The sequence below is a fragment of the Rhamphochromis longiceps genome, linkage group LG18 (genome assembly GCF_057381845.1).
Source record: "Rhamphochromis longiceps isolate RC_006_pf linkage group LG18, R_longiceps_female_GT1.1, whole genome shotgun sequence".
Taxonomy (NCBI): domain Eukaryota; kingdom Metazoa; phylum Chordata; class Actinopteri; order Cichliformes; family Cichlidae; genus Rhamphochromis; species Rhamphochromis longiceps.
The window spans coordinates 17,547,958-17,566,411 of record NC_140574.1 but is presented as its reverse complement, the minus strand read 5'-3'; the positions used below and the strand labels follow the sequence as shown (position 1 = coordinate 17,566,411).

General features: G+C 42.1%; 2 protein-coding genes across 2 annotated transcripts; one reads left to right on the top strand and one right to left on the bottom strand.

Moving 5' to 3' along the window:
- The first annotated feature begins 223 nt into the window (after window positions 1-223).
- dhx30 (DEAH (Asp-Glu-Ala-His) box helicase 30) lies at window positions 224-6,718 on the top strand. The gene is made up of 19 exons (XM_085389944.1): window positions 224-542; window positions 738-874; window positions 975-1,085; window positions 1,173-1,427; window positions 1,518-1,667; window positions 1,747-1,899; window positions 1,987-2,454; window positions 3,038-3,421; window positions 3,518-3,587; window positions 3,688-3,792; window positions 3,892-4,067; window positions 4,141-4,347; window positions 4,447-4,528; window positions 4,605-4,798; window positions 4,880-5,039; window positions 5,145-5,302; window positions 5,512-5,615; window positions 5,698-5,837; window positions 6,141-6,718. The coding sequence occupies exons 1-19, from the start codon at window positions 371-373 to the stop codon at window positions 6,386-6,388; spliced, it is 3,474 nt and encodes a 1,157-aa protein (XP_085246070.1). The 5' UTR covers window positions 224-370; the 3' UTR covers window positions 6,389-6,718.
- Window positions 6,567-16,490, bottom strand: LOC146648046 (alanine aminotransferase 1). The gene is made up of 11 exons (XM_085389954.1): window positions 16,392-16,490; window positions 16,198-16,287; window positions 16,008-16,116; window positions 11,614-11,747; window positions 9,699-9,942; window positions 9,513-9,592; window positions 9,283-9,419; window positions 7,624-7,795; window positions 7,355-7,510; window positions 7,130-7,242; window positions 6,567-6,929 (listed from the first exon to the last, which is right to left on the bottom strand). The coding sequence occupies exons 1-11, from the start codon at window positions 16,464-16,466 to the stop codon at window positions 6,839-6,841; spliced, it is 1,401 nt and encodes a 466-aa protein (XP_085246080.1). The 5' UTR covers window positions 16,467-16,490; the 3' UTR covers window positions 6,567-6,838.
- Between the last annotated feature and the right edge of the window lie 1,964 nt (window positions 16,491-18,454).

The following is an 18,454-nucleotide window of genomic DNA, read 5'->3' as shown; positions in this document are numbered from 1 at the left end:
CTTTAATTTATCCCCGTGGGTCACTTTTGTGCACCACAACATATATTTTCACACATACTTGTCCTATTATATTTATATGTATATTTATATTTATACCTATATCTCTATATTTATCTATATGTCTTAATGTTTATTTATTAATATCGCCGTTTCTACACTCATTTTGTATGAGTGCTTGATGTTTGTTGTATATCTGCTGCTATGACAACTCAATTTCCCTCTGGGATTAATAAAGTTTTTCTGATTCTTATTCTGATCTGCTCATGTTTTTACGAGGCGCTCTAAAAGATGCAGTTATACTCCCTGCCACAAGAGGGCGTTTCATGAAAACAGCTTGTAGAGGAGCCGAAGAAGAAACTTTAATTTAAAGATGGCGCTACCCGGTGTTTTACTCGTGCGTTTGAGAGCGCTATGCAACATTGGCAAATGCGTTCACAGTGGCTGTAAAACGGCGTCTGACTTGAGTAAAGAAATGCGGTGGTATGGGACCAAATCTCCAAGCTTTCAGATGAATGCGACATCTTATTTCCAGAGTAAACGAGGTGAGTGAAGATGCCGGTTAGCTAACGGGTGACAGCTCGCCAGCAGCGGCGCTAAAAACTCAAGGGCACGTCATTTAAAAGGTTATGGTTTGTGCTTGTATTTCGCAGTCTTGCTTCTTTTATCTCATATTTGGACTCCCATGTATCCACTGCCGACAGTCACCTTTTACAATTTTTATTATATTTACTATTTAGTCGATAGCAGACGCCACCTCCTGAAGGAGTTTCCAGATCCTAAAAGCCTCCTGCACAACACCATCTCACGGTCACTGGGAGTCAGCGACCTCTCTCAGCTCATCCAGTACAGTTGCATGGAACATGCTGGTGTTAAGGTCAGCGCTAAAGTCAGAGCGAGACAGCATTATTGCTTTCACTGTACATGTGACAAAATCCGTTGATGGTGTTAAGCTTTGTGTTGTGGCTCCTCTGTAGAAGGCCACTGTCACGCTGCAGTGGCCCTGCAAGATAGAAGAGGAGGGTTACGGCTCAAAGAAGAGCGAGGCAGAGCAATTTGCAGCAGCTGCCGCTTGTCAGAAGCTCAGAGTAAGCTGAAAACCAGCATGTGAGTTTGCAGTATATGATATGTCTCTTTCTCCCCTCTCACCGTTCTTTGATTGTGTTTGTTTACAGGAAATGGGTGTGATAGGGCCAAACAACCAGCTCCCCAGGAGGAGAGCTGGCCGAGGGAGAGGAGGGCTGCATACACCTCTTCATGATAATGAGGATAATTCCTGGACAGGTGATATCTACAGAGGCAGAGCAAATGACCGGGCACCTGCTAAAGAGGATGACTCCAATGTGTCAGAAGCTCTTTCCTTGTTTCCACAACCTAAATCTCTGTTGAATAGGGTTATCCAGGTGGCCACATCGTCCAACAATATCTGGGTTTGTAGTTCACTTTGTTTTGGGCGGTAACAATCTATCCTCTTTAAACTCAATGTGCATTGTAAGCTACCATGTGACTTATTACTGCAGGAGCTACTGCAGTTCAGAACAACAGGAGGGAAGCTAAAGACGTGTGAACTGACTCTGCTCTGGCCCGAGGAGATGACATTCACAGCCAAAGCAGGCAGCCGGGCGGCAGCAGAGGCGAGAGCTGCTGCACTTGCCTGCATGAAGCTAAAGGTGAGTATTTGTCGAGAACTACTGTATCTTAACAAGTCAAGATTGTACTTAATATATGCATCTCACCTGCTGGTTACAGGAATTGGAGCTGCTGGATAAGGACAACAACCCACTGACACATGCCAAGTATCATCGAGAAAAGGTGAGGGAGGCTGGAGAGAGGGAGAGGCGCCCACTTCCATTGGAGATTCCAAAATATCTGGAGCAAAGCGTGAGAGAGTACCTCACCCAGGTGAGTCTTGGTACAAGGAGGATTAGTGGTGTTTGACTGAGTTTTGACAAAAATGTAAGTTTCTGAGTTTGCGCATTTTTCTAACAGTACCCAGTGACAACAGAGGTACAGAAACTATGGGAAGAGGAAGAGGCAAAAGAACAGCAGACAATAAACCGGAATGATGAGGAAGAGGAGGATTTTATAACAGATGCCATCACAGGCAGGCCGTACAGGCCTCTTTCTGAATCTGAGGCTCAGCAGCTCAGCATCCACCTGCAGGAGAGATGGAACAGAGCGAACCCCGAACTGAGCCTCGAGCTCCCGGTCGACGCCCACCGTCAGCGTGTGATCTCAGCTGTGCAGGCCTCCAGGGTAGTTGTGATTGCTGGAGAAACAGGATGTGGCAAGACAACTCGGGTCCCTCGTTTTCTGCTGGAGGATCGCGTGAGAGGGGGCAGCGGGGCTGAGTGCAACATCTTGGTAACCCAGCCTCGCCGGATCAGTGCTGTGTCGGTGGCCCACCGTGTTGCTCAGGAGATGGGTCCAGCTCTGAAACAGTCTGTAGGATATCAGGTTAGGACAGCTGCATAGATTATACAATATCTTAGTTGAACACAAAACGATTTGTTTTGATTTCTCTAATAAGAGAAATGTATTTGCACAACTTCAAAACTTCGTCTTGTGCTTTTAAAACTTTTTATTCAGTAAACGTATTTGAAATTCCTCTCGGCAAAGCTGTTTTAGGGCTCACACAACAAAGTGCTCTAACTTTAATTTCAGTCATCACCGGGACATAAAATTATGTCATAGGTGTTTTTGTTATTTTTGATTTTATGAAGCTATCTAGATTACAGTAAAATGTTTGATCTGCCTGCACCTCTCTCTAGAAAACTTGAGCGTTGCAGCTCATGCAATGACTACAGATTTATATTAAAGTTCTAATTTTTGAGGGCCTTCCTCATATCTATTGTTTTTAACTATTTTCTGACATAAAGAGTAAAAAGTAGAATAAAATAAACTGGCAGTTTTCTCATTCTACCACATTGGTTTTGTAACTGAACCCTTGAATTGTGGCTGGTAGCATCGCAAGGATATGAAGGGTTGAGTAATCTTTTCCATAGTAATGCATAATATTTGTATTATCTTTCTCCTGTAGGTGAGACTCGAGAGCCGACTCCCAGAGCACAGTGGAGGAGCGTTGCTCTTCCTCACAGTGGGTGTCCTGCTGAGGAAGCTGCAGTCAAACCCAACCCTGAAGGGAATCAGCCACGTGGTGGTTGACGAGGTCCACGAGAGAGACATAAACACAGACCTGCTGCTGGCTCTGCTGCGCACAAGCCTGAATGAGAACCCTGACCTGAGGGTCGTTCTCATGAGTGCCACTGGGGACAACCAGAGGCTGGCACAGTACTTTGGCGGCTGCCCGATCGTAAAGGTGCCAGGGTTCATGCACCCAGTACGAGACAAGTACCTGGAAGATGTACTAAAAGAGATGGGGCGTCGGTCTCAGGTCCCAGAAAGGGCGAAGACGGACAAAGAGGTGGAACTCACATCTGCCACATTTTTGTTTTTCACACATTTTCTTTTTCTTTTTTTTCCAAACTGATGAGTTGCTCTGCGTCTTCTTCTTGTTTAGAACGATGCCACACCGGATCTCGATTTAGTCGCTGATGTCATCGAACACATTGACAGATGTGGAGAACCAGGTGCCTATTTTACCAAGCTGTTAATTCACTTTAAATAATAGTGTTTGAAATTTTGGGCAGAGTCATATTTTACAACAACTCCTCTCCCCTCGTTCTACAGGTGCAGTGCTGTGTTTCCTCCCGGGATGGCAGGACATAAAGGCTGTTCAAGAGAAGCTCGAGGAAAAACCGCGCTTCTCCTCTGGCTCCCAGATGATCCTGCCCTGTAAGTAAGGCGATGGATTTCCAGAGGCCAAAAAGGAGGCCTCTGGAAAAAGGTTCCCCACCTATAACCAGTTTATAATTGGTTCTGCTTTTCTTTTAGTGCACTCAAGTTTATCAGTGGCTGACCAGCAGGCTGTGTTCCAGCGCCCCCAAGTGGGACAAAGAAAGATTGTCCTGGCCACAAACATTGCTGAGACCTCAGTTACAATAGATGACATTGTTCACGTGGTGGATGCAGGAACTCACAAAGAACAGAATTATGACCCAAGGACTAAGGTTAGTATTGACATTTGATTTTATTCCAGGAAAATGTCAGCAAAAGTAATCTCATTTATTTATTTCGCCCCAGGTGTCCTGTCTGGATACAGTTTGGATTTCCCGTTCAAATGTTACACAAAGAAAAGGGAGAGCAGGCCGGTGTCAGCCGGGACAGTCCTACCACCTTTTCTCAAGAAAACAGCTGGAATCCATGCCTCCCTTTCCCATCCCTGAGATCCTGCGCATCCCACTTGAGAGTTTAGTAGTGCAGGCTAAAATCCACAGTCCAAACTCAAAGGTACAGGAATAATTTTTTCCCTGTTCTTTCTTGTATCTGTATTTACATTTTTCTTCTATTTTATATTTATTAATGGCTTATCATTTTTGGTGCTTGTAGGCTGTAGATTTCTTATCCCAAGTATTGGACAGCCCAGAGCCAGAGTCTGTGAGAGACGCTGTCCGTAATCTACAAGATATAGGTAAGCGCGTCTTTACTCGTCTTTGCTCGTCTTTACTTGTCTTTACTTGTCATTTTGATGCACTTTTGTTTTGCAGGAGTCCTGGACAGGACCGAAACACTGACTCCATTAGGGGATCGTGTCGCCTGCATGTCATGTGACCCACGGCTGGGCAAAATATTAGTCCTGAGTAGCATGTTTAGATGTGTTATGCCTATGTTGTCTGTAGCTGCCTGTCTCACTAGAGACCCTTTCCACAACAGCTTGCAGAACAGAGCACTAGTCAACAAGGTGAGATGTCTTCACCATAATAAATTTTGCCATATTTTTGTTTGCTAAGCTGTTACTGAGTCGTCTGCTTTGTTTGTTCAGGCCAAAGAGGCTCTGAGTGGCTCAAGCTACAGTGACTATCTGGTGGTCAGTAGAGCTGTTCTGGGCTGGAGGAAAGTTCAGCACGACGGCAACCGAGAGGACAGGGATGACTTTCTGGAGAGACACACCCTGTCCAAGGCCAGCCTTCGTTTTATAAACGGTCAGTCTTTTACACCCTGTCTCAGTCCACTTTTGGAAGTTAAAAATCCCTGCCCTCTTGTTTTTTGCTAAATTCAAATATTTCTGTCATCTGATCCTATTGCAGGTCTTATATCTCAGTTCAGTGATAATCTGCATGACGCCGGGCTTGTTTCTCATCCCAGTGACTGCCAGCGTTACACCTCTCTCTACAATGAGCACAGCAACCAGGATGAGCTGCTTAAAGCTGTGCTGCTGGCTGGGCTGTATCCCAACCTCATTCAGGTACATGGCAGCTACCCAGACTGACTTTCATTGCCTATATCCTGCTATAATCCCCCCCAGGGACTCATAATTAACTCATAACAGTGATGTAACGGTTCTATAAATCTACTTGAGCTTTTCTAGGTTAAAGCTGTATAGGTGTTTGTGTTGAATCTGACATTGCATTGCATTTAAATTAGACCTGGTTTGTTTTGTTCTTTTGTTTTTAGGTGAAGAAAGGTGTTGTGACTAAAGGAGGACGCTTTCGTCCCAACAGCATTTCTTTGCGAACACTCAGTGGGCCAGTGCTGCTTCACCGCTCCTCAGTGAACCGGTCAGAGCATGCCCTAAATATTGAGTTGCATCACAAACAGACTTGATGTGCATGTAAAGTTTGTTTTCATTTTATATTGTAGTGGGAAAGAAGACCTCCCTAGTCGGTGGTTGACATTCTTCAGTGCCATCAAGTCCAACGGGAATGTTTTCATCAGAGACTCTTCTACAGTCCATCCACTCGCTCTGTTGCTGCTTACAGACTGCGATATCACAGAGATGGGTAAGATGTTTTCTGCTCTCCCTAAAGAATGCATTTGTAGCACAGGTTGGAGGATGGTAATCTGACTGAAGTCCGTTGTTTGTGCACGTCTCTGATCAGCTGAAAATCTTGTTGGTTTAGATGTGTTCAAGTGCTGACTAATGCTTTTGGACTGTTATGGAGTGCTACAGTAAAAATGAAATTATTTCAACTGTGCAAGTCTGTCTACATGTTTGTAGTTTGCATTTTAGACAAGCACCAAAAATGAAATCATCCCTCTGCATTAGCAGACTTGAATACTACTCTTCTTTTTCTTGTGACCAGTGCATGGCGACAAAATAGAAGTATCATTTTCTGGACGATCTCTGGTGCGCTGTGAGCTGCAGGTTGAGACGTGGGAGCTGCTCTGGGAGCTACGCACTTCCATTCAGACCATGCTGCACCGAAACCTCAACAGCCCCAGTAACACAAACGCTTCTCAAGATGGAAAGCTCATCTCTTTACTAGTACAGCTGCTGAACAATACAGATTCAAACCCTCTTGTTCACAGCAGTGACAGTGAGGTGGATTGATAAGACTGAGGGTTTTCTACATGTCTGCTGGCTCAGACAGATTAAGTGGCTAATGATTTGCTGTTTTGACATCACTTTTTTTTCTTTTCTTTTTTTTTTTTCCCCCCCCTATTTTAGTGCTGGATTCCATTGTGAAAGCACGGAATTTATCAGGAACTCTTTAAAGAACACACTACTATTTTTTTTTTTTTTTTAAATTTAATTTTTTAATGATTGCTGATGTAAGGCCTCATTTGAATTTGGAACTTGTAATAGACGGTTAGTTGCTTTCTGAAAAGCTGAAGCTGTATCTTACTCTAATGGGTAGTGACAAAAGATGGCTGACCAAAGATTGTATGCAATAAATGTCATATTTATTAAAATCAACATCGCTGTTTCAAAAATTGGTTTGATTTTCTATATAGAGTTATGGGATTACAGAAAAAAGAGACTCCAATGGGAACTTTGTCTTTAAGAAAAATCCTTCATAAATGTCATGTGGAAGCTGCTCAGGCGTCTCAGTAATTCCTCCATGACGTCCTGAGGGACCGCGATGCAAAATCTGCAGAGACAAAAAAAAAAAAAAAAAAAAAAAAAGACTTTGAGACTTGGACCATGAAATGAATCCATCTGCAGTCTAAACACAGACTTCTTTTAACAATAGAAATTATTTTTTGTTTTATACCAAAAATAAAATTGCTTTATATAATATCTATAATTTCCTAATGATGTACTTTGAAGAGTGCCCGACTTGTGTTGTACCTGATGTGGTAGGTGCCCTCCTTTTGTCCGTACTCCCAACCAGGACCGGTAAACACTCCACCTTCTTCTAGCAGTCTCGTACAGTAGAATGTGTCTGGCTGCAGTCCTAATTCCTGAAATATCCAAGGAAAACAACAAACACATTTCAGGAAAATGAACCAGGAGAAAGTTCAAAGGGCTTCAACACAGATTATGTAATACATCCTCTTGCATTTCTGCTGTAACCTTGGCTTTCTGAATAGCTTTTGGTGTGAGGTGCAGTCTGGGGAACGCAAACAATCCTCCTTCAATGGGTGGGCAGCTGAATCCCGGTAGGCTGTTGACAACCTCGTGGACTTTCTTCACGCTATGAACCAGCACAGTCCTGATCTGCTCAATTTCCTGCAGAAGACATCAGCTTGTAGAAAATGGCAAATTCTTTATCAAAAACAGCTACAGCGCTACATGTAGTTGGTCATCCTCAGCTAAACAAGAGTACAGTTCTCAGGTCCAACCTGTTTATAGAGCAGGTACGAGGGGTCTCCTGGCTTTGGAGGGTCCGTCATCAGATCCAGGGCAATCTGACCTAAAACTGGTGAACAATCTTTGGAGAACAGTGTGTGGATGTATTTCATGACAGCAGGATCCAGATTTACCAGCTCGACATATCCAGCACGGAGACCACACCTAATGAAAGAGACTTGCATGTAGAAACAACAAAAATGTAGCTGTTCTGGAGCTTTGCTTCTCATGATCACTCTCAGTGGATGACCAGTTTATCACTGAATTTCATTGTTTTGTTTTGTTTTTTTCATTTCACACTATTCCTACCAACCCTCTGCACGCCCTTCTTTACGACATCCTATGAAGATTTCTTCTTTACTTCTTGCCTGCCAGCTCAAGGGGACTGGTACATCAAAGCTCAGGTTGAGCAGGTTGGAGACATAGTTTGAGACCGAGATGGTTTGGACATGTGCAGAGGAAGGATAGTGGATATACTGGACACACAACCTTCCTTTTCACTCTTGCCATGAAATGCATCCCTATCCTCTCCACCCTGCTTGCACTCTTAAAAATATCACTGCTACACCTGTGATACTTTTAAGTTCCGCATTTTAGCTTGTATAAGAAGTGTTTAAACTTACAATGAGACTCTGGTCAATGATCTCTTTGTTCATACCAGTCTAAAGAAAATGTCCAAAGCTATTTTAGCACACTTGGCACTAATTTGCATGAATTTCAAAAAGACATTTCTACAATTAACACCGAAAATATATGTTAAACACAAAAGTGTAATTGTCACGATGCAAGTTGTGCAATGCAATCAACTTTGGAAGATTTTACCTGACAGCCATAAAAGACTGACAGACAACATGGGCACCCAAGTTTGTGAATGTGATAACTCGAGAACAAACTGATGTAGGAGTTTTAAATTACATCATAGGTGTATCTACTAGAAGGCTGAGAGGTGCCACTAACTGCCGCCAGTATCAGGGTAACCATTGCACTGGTTAGCATATTAACTTGGCTGCAAGGAGGTTCAGGGGTCAAACCTGCTGACCAGCTGGAGTCTCTCCCTGTGCATATGTGGGATTTGTCCAGGTTATCTGGCAACCTTTCAGAGTCCAAAGATTGCATGTTAGGTTAATTGGTGACTTTAAGTGTGAATGTGTTTATAAATGACTGTCTCTCTGTGCTGGTCCAATAACAGCCTGCCAGCCTGACTAGGGTGTATCTCACGCAGTGATGCTAAGGTACCCAAAAATCTCCTCAGAACTTGTTTTTTTTTTTCACTAGTATATCCAGTGTTCAGATTTCTCTTCTGAAAAAAGCATAAACTGTAGAGAGTAGCTTATGTCACATTTGTGTTTTTCAAGATAAGATTTCTTAAAACTCAACAATACAGAGAAATAATATTTGTAATGCAGTTAACAAACTTGAGAAGTTTGGTGTATAAGTTTTTAAAAATCCTGATCATCTTTGTAGTTGTGCAAATAATGCACAATAGCACTTATAAGTATCAGTGAGCAAACTAACGTCTTCATCTTTTTGATCTTGTAGTGAGATTGCTTATTTGACTGCTTTATTTCTTTAAATTTCAGTTTAATTTTTGCCTCAAGCTTTGTGAGAATCATCCATTACAAACCAGATACATATCTGGACTGAACACATACTCTCCCGAGAAGCCTTTGGACACTGAGTGAAAGGACGCCAGCTCCACTGTGCCTGAGAAAGGAGGCCCCATCTCGCTCACAGCCCTTTTGTAGGAGACAAACTCACAGTTTTCCCCATAAACACAGTCCTGATAGAGCTGCAATGCAACATGTAAACATCCATAAGTTCCTTTATACAGATGCATTTGGTTTTTAAAATATGCTTGCATGGATGATAATAGCTTCTTCACCTCATCAACCAGAAGAAAGAGCCTCTTTTCCCAAGCAAACCGGATCACCTCTAGCACTGATTTTTGACTCTGAACATAACCTACAGGCAGTGTGGCATAAAAACAAGTAAGGGTATAATATTCATCCTATAACACAAAGAACAAACACTTACAGTAGATGATCCCCACACTGGCTGGAATAAATACCTGCTGGATTTCCGGGGTTGATGACGTACAGAGCCACAGGATTACAGACTCCCTTTGCAGATTCGTGCGCTCGCTGCAGCTCTTCCACCTGCAGCGCCCATCCCTGCTCCTCACTCAGGTAATAAGGGACGGCGACTGCACCCAACTGCGTTATGGACAACACGGTTTTGTTGTGGCATGGCACTGGAATCAACACACCTGTTCTTGGTGAAGCCTCACGGTTCACTAAGACACTGAGAATGTTCTAGAAAGCACAGAAAAGAGAGATTGTGATGATCCATTAGAAAGCACATACACATGGCCTTATGGCCTCTGACAGTGAACTCATCTCTGTGCTTGTCCTGGTAGACCTTAGTGCAGCGTTCAATACTGTTGACCATAATATCCTATTAGAGCGATTAGAACATGCTGTAGGTATTACAGGTACTGCACTGCAGTGGTTTGTATCATATCTATCTAATAGACTCCAATTTGTGCATGTAAATGGAGAGTCCTCTTCACACACTGAGGTTAATTATGGAGTTCCACAGGGTTCAGTGCTAGGACCAATTCTGTTTACATTATACACGCTTCCCTTAGGCAGTATCATTAGAAGACATAGCATACATTTTCACTGCTATGCAGATGACACCCAGCTCTATCTGTCCATGAAGCCAGATAACACACACCAATTAGTTAAACTGCAGGAATGTCTTAAAGACATAAAGACCTGGATGGCCGCTAACTTTCTGCTTCTTAATTCAGATAAAACTGAGGTTATTGTACTCGGCCCTGAAAAGCTTAGAAATATGGTATCTAACCAGATTCTTACTCTGGATGGCATTACCTTGGCCTCCAGTAACGCTGTGAGGAACCTTGGAGTCATTTTTGACCAGGACATGTCCTTCAACGCACATATTAAACAAATATGTAAGACTGCGTTCTTCCATTTGCGCAACATCTCTAAAATTAGAAATATCCTGTCTCAGAGTGACGCTGAAAAACTAGTTCATGCATTTAGTACTTCCAGGCTGGACTACTGTAATTCATTATTATCAGGATGTCCAAAAAACTCACTGAAAAGCCTTCAGCTAATCCAAAATGCTGCAGCAAGAGTCCTGACAGGGACTAGAAAGAGAGAGCATATTTCTCTTGTTTTGGCTTCCCTTCATTGGCTTCCTGTTAAATCCAGAATTGAATTCAAAATCCTGCTCCTCACATACAGTAATCAGGCCCCATCTTATCTTAATGACCTTGTAGCACCATATCACCCTATTAGAGCACTTCGCTCTCACTCTGCAGGCCTACTTGCTGTTCCTAGAGTATTTAAAAGTAGAATGGGAGGGAGAGCCTTCAGTTTTCAGGCCCCTCTTCTGTGGAACCAGCTTCCAGTTTGGATTCGGGAGACAGACACTATCTCTACTTTTAAGATTAGGCTTAAAACTTTCCTTTTTGCTAAAGCATATAGTTAGGGCTGGACCAGGTGACCCTGAATCCTCCCTTAGTTATGCTGCAATAGACGTAGGCTGCTGGGAGATTCCCATGATGCATTGAGTTTTTCCTTTCCATTCACCTTTCTCGCTCACTATGTATTAACAGACCTCTCTGCATTGAATCATATCTGTTATTAACCTCTGTCTCTCTTCCACAGCATGTCTTTTATCCTGTCTTCCTTCTCTCACCCCAACCGGTCGCAGCAGATGGCCGCCCCTCCCTGAGCCTGGTTCTGCCGGAGGTCTCTTCCTGTTAAAAGGGAGTTTTTCCTTCCCACTGTTGCCAAAGTGCTTGCTCATAGGGGGTCATATGATTGTTGGGTTTTTCTCTGTATCTATGAAGCGCCTTGAGGCAACTTATGTTGTGATTTGGCGCTATATAAATAAAATTGAATTGAATTGAATTGAACATGTATGCAGGATGTCGGTAATCATGGAGTTACCGAGATTGACCACTGTGAGCCAGGGCTGATGTAAATGTTCTCGGGGTGAGATGGAATTCCTCCGTCTCGTCTCTTTATGAATTCAGAGATGCTGTGGATGATTTCTGGTATGCCAGGTGCAGCAGAATATGAACCTGAAGAGATTGAAAACAGACTTTAACTCACATAAAACACACCAACAACTTGATCCTGCAAAACAAAGCAGACTTTCGGTATTATTATTTCTGCCTAGATTTGAATTCATAAAATGGCTTTTTTAAACCATTTTATAAGACATATACATTTCATTGTATTTATAATGTTTGTCTATATGAGCCTATAGTTCATTAAACACTATATTGGAATAATTTTTCTTTTTTATTATTGCTTCCTGCTTCTCGTATAGAGACTTTTATGTATATAATAAGCATAGATGCCAGAGTCTCGTCTCTTTATGAATTCAGAGATGCTGTGGATGATTTCTGGTATCCCAGGTGCAGCAGAATATGAACCTGAAGAGATTGAAAACAGACTTTAACTCACATACATTGGGGGCGATCGTGGCTCAAGAGTTGGCAGTTTGTCTTGTAATCGGAAGGTTGCCGGTTCGAGCCCCAGCTTGGACAGTCTCGGTTGTTGTGTCCTCAGTGTTGGGGAGTAACGGAATACATGTACCGCCGTTACGTATTTAAAATACAAAATATGAGTAACTATATTCCGTTACCGTTTAAAAAGGTGGTATTTAGAATACAGTTACTTTGTTGAAATAAATGGATTACACGGCGGTACTTCCCTATTTCATATTATGGCGGGTCAGGACTGTTTGGGTTTTGTTTGACAGCTATGTTCTGTTGTTCCAGGCGGCAGCGTTACGGTTGCCATGGTTACAGGGTGACGCTCTCTCTGCTGTTTCCTGGGTGAGAGAGCGCCTTTTTGTTGTTGTGCTAAGCTAATAGGCAGAATGCTACAGGTACAGGGAGTGGAGAATTATTAGGCAAATGAGTATTTTGTCAACATCTTCCTCTTCATGCATGTTTTCCTACTCCAAGCTGTATAGGATTGAAAGCCTACTACCAATTAAGCATATTAGGTGATGTGCATCTCTGTAATGAGAAGGGGTGTGGTCTAATGACATCAACACCCTATATCAGGTGTGCATAATTATTAGGCAACGTCCTTTCCTTTGGCAAAATGGGTCAAAAGAAGGACTTGACAGGCTCAGAAAAGTCAAAAATAGTGAGATATCTTGCAGAGGGATGCAGCAGTCTCAAAATTGCAAAGCTTCTGAAGCGTGATCATCGAACAATCAAGCGTTTCATTCAAAATAGTCAACAGGGTCGCAAGAAGCGTGTGGAAAAACCAAGGCGCCAAATAACTGCCCATGAACTGAGAAAAGTCAAGCGTGCAGCTGCCAAGATGCCACTTGCCACCAGTTTGGCCATATTTCAGAGCTGCAACATCACTGAAGTGCCCAAAAGCACAAGGTGTGCAATACTCAGAGACATGGACAAGGTAAGAAAGGCTGAAAGACGACCACCACTGAACAAGACACACAAGCTGAAACGTTAAGACTGGGCCAAGAAATATCTCAAGACTGATTTTTCTAAGGTTTTATGGACTGATGAAATGAGAGTGAGTCTTGATGGGCCAGATGGATGGGCCCGTGGCTGGATTGGTAAAGGGCAGAGAGCTCCAGTCCGACTCAGACGCCAGCAAGGTGGAGGTGGAGTACTGGTTTGGGCTGGTATCATCAAAGATGAGCTTGTGGGGCCTTTTCGGGTTGAGGATGGAGTCAAGCTCAACTCCCAGTCCTACTGCCAGTTTCTGGAAGACACCTACTTCAAGCAGTGGTACAGGAAGAAGTCTGCATCCTTCAAGAAAAACATGATTTTCATGCAGGACAATGCTCCATCACACACGTCCAAGTACTCCACAGCGTGGCTGGCAAGAAAGGGTATAAAAGAAGAAAAACTAATGACATGGCCACCTTGTTCACCTGATCTGAACCCCATTGAGAACCTGTGGTCCATCATCAAATGTGAGATTTACAAGGAGGGAAAACAGTACACCTCTCTGAACAGTGTCTGGGAGGCTGTGGTTGCTGCTGCACGCAATGTTGATGGTGAACAGATCAAAACACTGACAGAATCCATGGATGGCAGGCTTTTGAGTGTCCTTGCAAAGAAAGGTGGCTATATTGGTCGCTGATTTGTTTTTGTTTTGTTTTCGAATGTCAGAAATGTATATTTGTGAATGTGGAGATGTTATATTGGTTTCACTGGTAAAAATAAATAATTGAAATTGGTATATATTTGTTTTTTGTTAAGTTGCCTAATAATTATGCACAGTAATAGTCACCTGCACACACAGATATCCCCCTAAAATAGCTGAAACTAAAAACAAACTAAAAACTACTTCCAAAAACATTCAGCTTTGATATTAATGAGTTTTTTGGGTTCATTGAGAACATGGTTGTTGTTCAATAATAACATTATTCCTCAAAAATACCACTTTCCTAATAATTCTGCACTCCCTGTATAGCTCTAAAGAATGTAGCATCATGGGCAGTGTAGTCCGTGCTGCAGGGAGAATGGACTGCCATACACGTTATGTGTCTGTGAGCGAGGGAGGGAGAAAAAGGAAAAGTACGAGTTGTCATTGAGGAAAAACGGGAGTTGGAAGCATGTAAATATAATAACAACCACTGCAGCCAAGAAGAGTGCCTGACGAGCCCAGTTGTAAGTAAGCTATTAAGACTCGACTGTACACCGTGTTCGTGTTTTCCTCCAAAAACAACAAGTTCCGTTGGAGCAGCCTTTCAACGCCTCTCTCTGTCTCTCGCAAGCAAAGTTGACCCACACAACAAAGTAAAGCTATTTTTCGGCTACGAGCCCGACACAAACCTGACGTATTAGCCAGAGGTCTCTTTACTACGGTTCAGAGCCGCAAACCTTCAGTAACAGTAATAAATCACAGCAATAGTACATTCACGTAGTTGTAAACAGCATGATAATATATTAAGTAATCCAAAGTATTCAGAATACATTACTCTCATTGAGTAACGTAACGGAATACGTTACAGAATACATTTTGGGGCATGTAATCTGTAATCTGTAATGGAATACATTTTAAAAGTAACCTTCCCAACACTGTGTGTCCTTGGGCAAGACACTTCACCTACCGCCTACTGGTGATGGCCAGAGGGGCCGATGTGCGATATGGCAGCCTCGCTTCTGTCAGTCTGCCCCAGGGCAGCTGTGGCTACAACTGTAGCTGCCTCCACCAGTGTATGAATGTGAGAGTGAATGAATAGTGGAATTGTAAAGCGCTTTGAGGGTCTCGAAAAGCGCTATATAAATGCAATCCATTATTATTATTATTATTATAAAACACACCTACAACTTGATCTGGCAAAACAAAGCAGACTTTTTGTATTTGTATTTCTGCCTAGATTTGAATTCATAAAATGGCTTTTTAAAAATGTTTTATAAGACATATACATTTCATTGTATTTATAATGTTTGTCTATATGAGCCTATAGTTTATTAAACACTTCTATTATTACATATGCTTCCTGTATAGAGACTTTTATGTATATGATAAACATGGAAGCCAGAGTATGACAGTATTTCTGCGCAGTTTATTTGTAATCTGTGGAGACCTGTTACTGTTGTTTTAAGTGAATCACTGAAAGTAAGATATTCTCACCCAACTTTATGAATTAAAAAACTTTTTTAAAAGAATTCTTGCAAACCTCATTTTTTATACATAAACAGCTATCTTATTTTATTTTAGATTTGAATTGAATTTAGATTTTTTTTTCTATTGCACACAGTGGGCAAAACGCATTTCAGTGCTGTGTATGTCCTGTACATTGCAGAACTGACAATAAAGTTTGATTTGACTTGTTTGATTGTAGTAACCCTAAGAACCTTAAAGGTATTCTCCAGTTCCATTTTTACCAGTTGAAGCTCTCTAGATCTGTATCTGTAGATAGTTTTGATGCCATCTGCCCTGTTTTGGGGGTTTTAGTCTTTTGCTATTTCTGCCACCACACGGTTACTGCAGATAAAGCCTTTTGGCAGGGGCATGGTCTCTGGCCTGCTGCAGCGGAGAAAACGTCACAGTGAGCTCATGGGGCGGTGCTGAGGCGGGGAGAATAGGTGCGCAGGTGCATCAATTGACTGTGTGTCTGCTTTTTGTCAGGGAAAGCTAGCTGGGAAGGTGTGGCAGCGAGATGGGGTGCCTGTGTCCGGAGCCAAGGGCCGAAACCACAGTAGTAGTTGTCACACAATCTTTATTGTGTGACAACTACTACTGTGGTAGGTGGAGTTTATGCGCTCCACCTTGGGGGTCCTGCACTACAAGCATTTTCATTTTTTTCCACGTCATTAGACCGCATACGTTGCCCTCACCTACACTCCCTCCAACACATCTCCCCAGCTCCTCCTGGGCCCTCTGTCTTACATCAAGTGGCAGATTGCTGCTGTTGATAAGCGGCGGGTAAACACACGCTGCAAGAACCTGTGAAAAAGCGCAACACGGGCAATCCTTACTCAAAGGAAACGTAATGAGTTTACACAGTGTGTAAAGGTCCAAGTTTACCTGTCTGACAAATGTCAGAGGTTTCATTCCTGCCCTGTGTAAATCACCCTGGAAGACATCGATCACTTCTTTGTAGGGTCTTCTTACTCCCTGTAGAAGAGGAATTGAAAGCAAAGGTTAAAGATATTACAACAAAGACAGCATGACTTTATGCTTCCTTTATTACAACTCTGTGTAAACATAGTTTTTCTTGCCTGTCTGAGCTCGTTCTTGATCTGGTTTGCTCGTCTTGCCAGGGCTCCATACTCTAACTGCTTCATGTTCCACATGTTTGGATGGATGTCCTGCTACGCAGATATTACTGTAACCTTCTTTACTTTGTTCAGACCAACAGAAGTGTGGAGGAGGTGAGCTGAGTCTTTTCTTCCTTCACGGCTTGATGTGAGAAGAATCATTTACCAAAGGACTTGTTTTTTAGTCAGATGTGCACAGAATTAGGCAATATGTGCCTTATTAACAGACCCTGTGCTGGAAGGACAGACTTCTTGAATTGACTCCAGTGCACAATTCGATGCTTTACTTCTGCATTGTGTATAAACTTTTGGTCATGACCATGCATGACAGAGCCCATTAAAGTATCTTCTCTTAGTGCCTCTGTGTGCGATCTGTCAGTCTTATTTAGAGAGAAGTTTTAAACAAATAATTATGATTTGTTTTTATTTATTTATTTATTTATTTATTTAGATCTCCATAAATAGGAATAAACAACTTATGTGCCATGTGGTATGTGCCACTGAACAGCTTTCATTATGGCACAAAGGTTAGAAGGAGGTTAATACTTTCCTTAGAAGAAAATGTCTAAGAAAGACTCTCCCTCTCTGCTGTTCAAGGTTATCAGTGCTTGTACGTTCATCTACGTTTGCAGTACCACGCAGAAGTTTTGATCCACCCTCATTTCTTTATATTTTGCTCACAAAATGAAAAAATAAGTGCATCAATTTATTGAAATGTGAAAATATACATGGAAATACAGAATACAAGGTAAAATTGAGCTTTTATAGTTCAAATGTGCTTGAAAGTCGATATTGTGTTTGACCACCTTTATTCTTCAGCACAGTCTGACATCTCTTAGCCAAGCTTTCTGATCATTTCTTTAAGTAGTCTTAAGGAATAGTTCTTCCTTCTTGAAGAACATCCAAAGCTCTTCTTTGAATGTTGGCTTCCTTTTTGTTCTGTTCTAAGTCAAGATGATCCCACACTGCTTCAATAAATGTTGAGGTCCGGGCTCTTGGCAGGCTGATCCATGACTGTCAGTGCTCCATTGTGTGGTATGCTTTTACTGCATTGGCAGTGTATTTGGGATCACTGCCATGCTGAAAAACGAAACCCTTGGAAATCAGATGTTTTAGAAATAGTGTTTCATGGATGATCAAAATCTGGTGGTACTGTTCTGCATTAATAATTCTATCAATTTTGACATGATTCCCACTGGCTGAAATGCGGACCCCAGACAAAACCCAAAACATCCTCCACTGTGTTTTACAGATGGCTGTAGACACTCACTGTTGTACATCTTCACTGATTTTCTCTGTATACGTTGATAATTTGAACTACACGTTTCAGTTTGGATTCATTACTCCATCAGATCAGTTCATGTGAAATGTGGCATACCTCAGCCACAAAGAGGAGAAAACATCTTTCCCTTCATTAACAATGGCTTCTTGACAGCCACTCCTCCACTGAGACCATATCCGATGAGGTTTCAGTGAACAGCATGAATTTAGCTGAAGGCCCAGATGCATGTCTCAGGTCCTGTATTAGGTCTTTGCTGGATTGTTTCCTATTTTTATAAGGGCATAACTTTCAGATTCTGTTCAACTGTTTTAGATAGTTTTTAGGCCCGACACTCTTTTTTTCCTCCATTTGTCCAGTTTCCTAAATTGTTTTTAGGCACACAGTTTCGAGATATGTCAGGTTTTTGACTAACAGCTCTTTGGGAATCACCTTACTGGTACAAAAGTATTTCACTCTCTCTTTTTTTTTTTGTCTATCAAACCATGTTATGTTTGGTATTTTTCATAGATCCAACCAAAGAAACTGGAACAAGTTATATGTTTTGCACTAGGTTCAACCCTTTGTTATGCTGCTACAACAATGTGAATTTCCCAACTCTGGGATTAATAAGGGGTTAGTAAAGGGTGTTAACATCCATGTCTTACCATCCATAAAGCTTAAATAACTTATAGCCTACTGGGATGACTGTTTCTTTCATTTTCTTTTTCTGAACAGTGCATATAAATAACATGAAGCAAAGGCA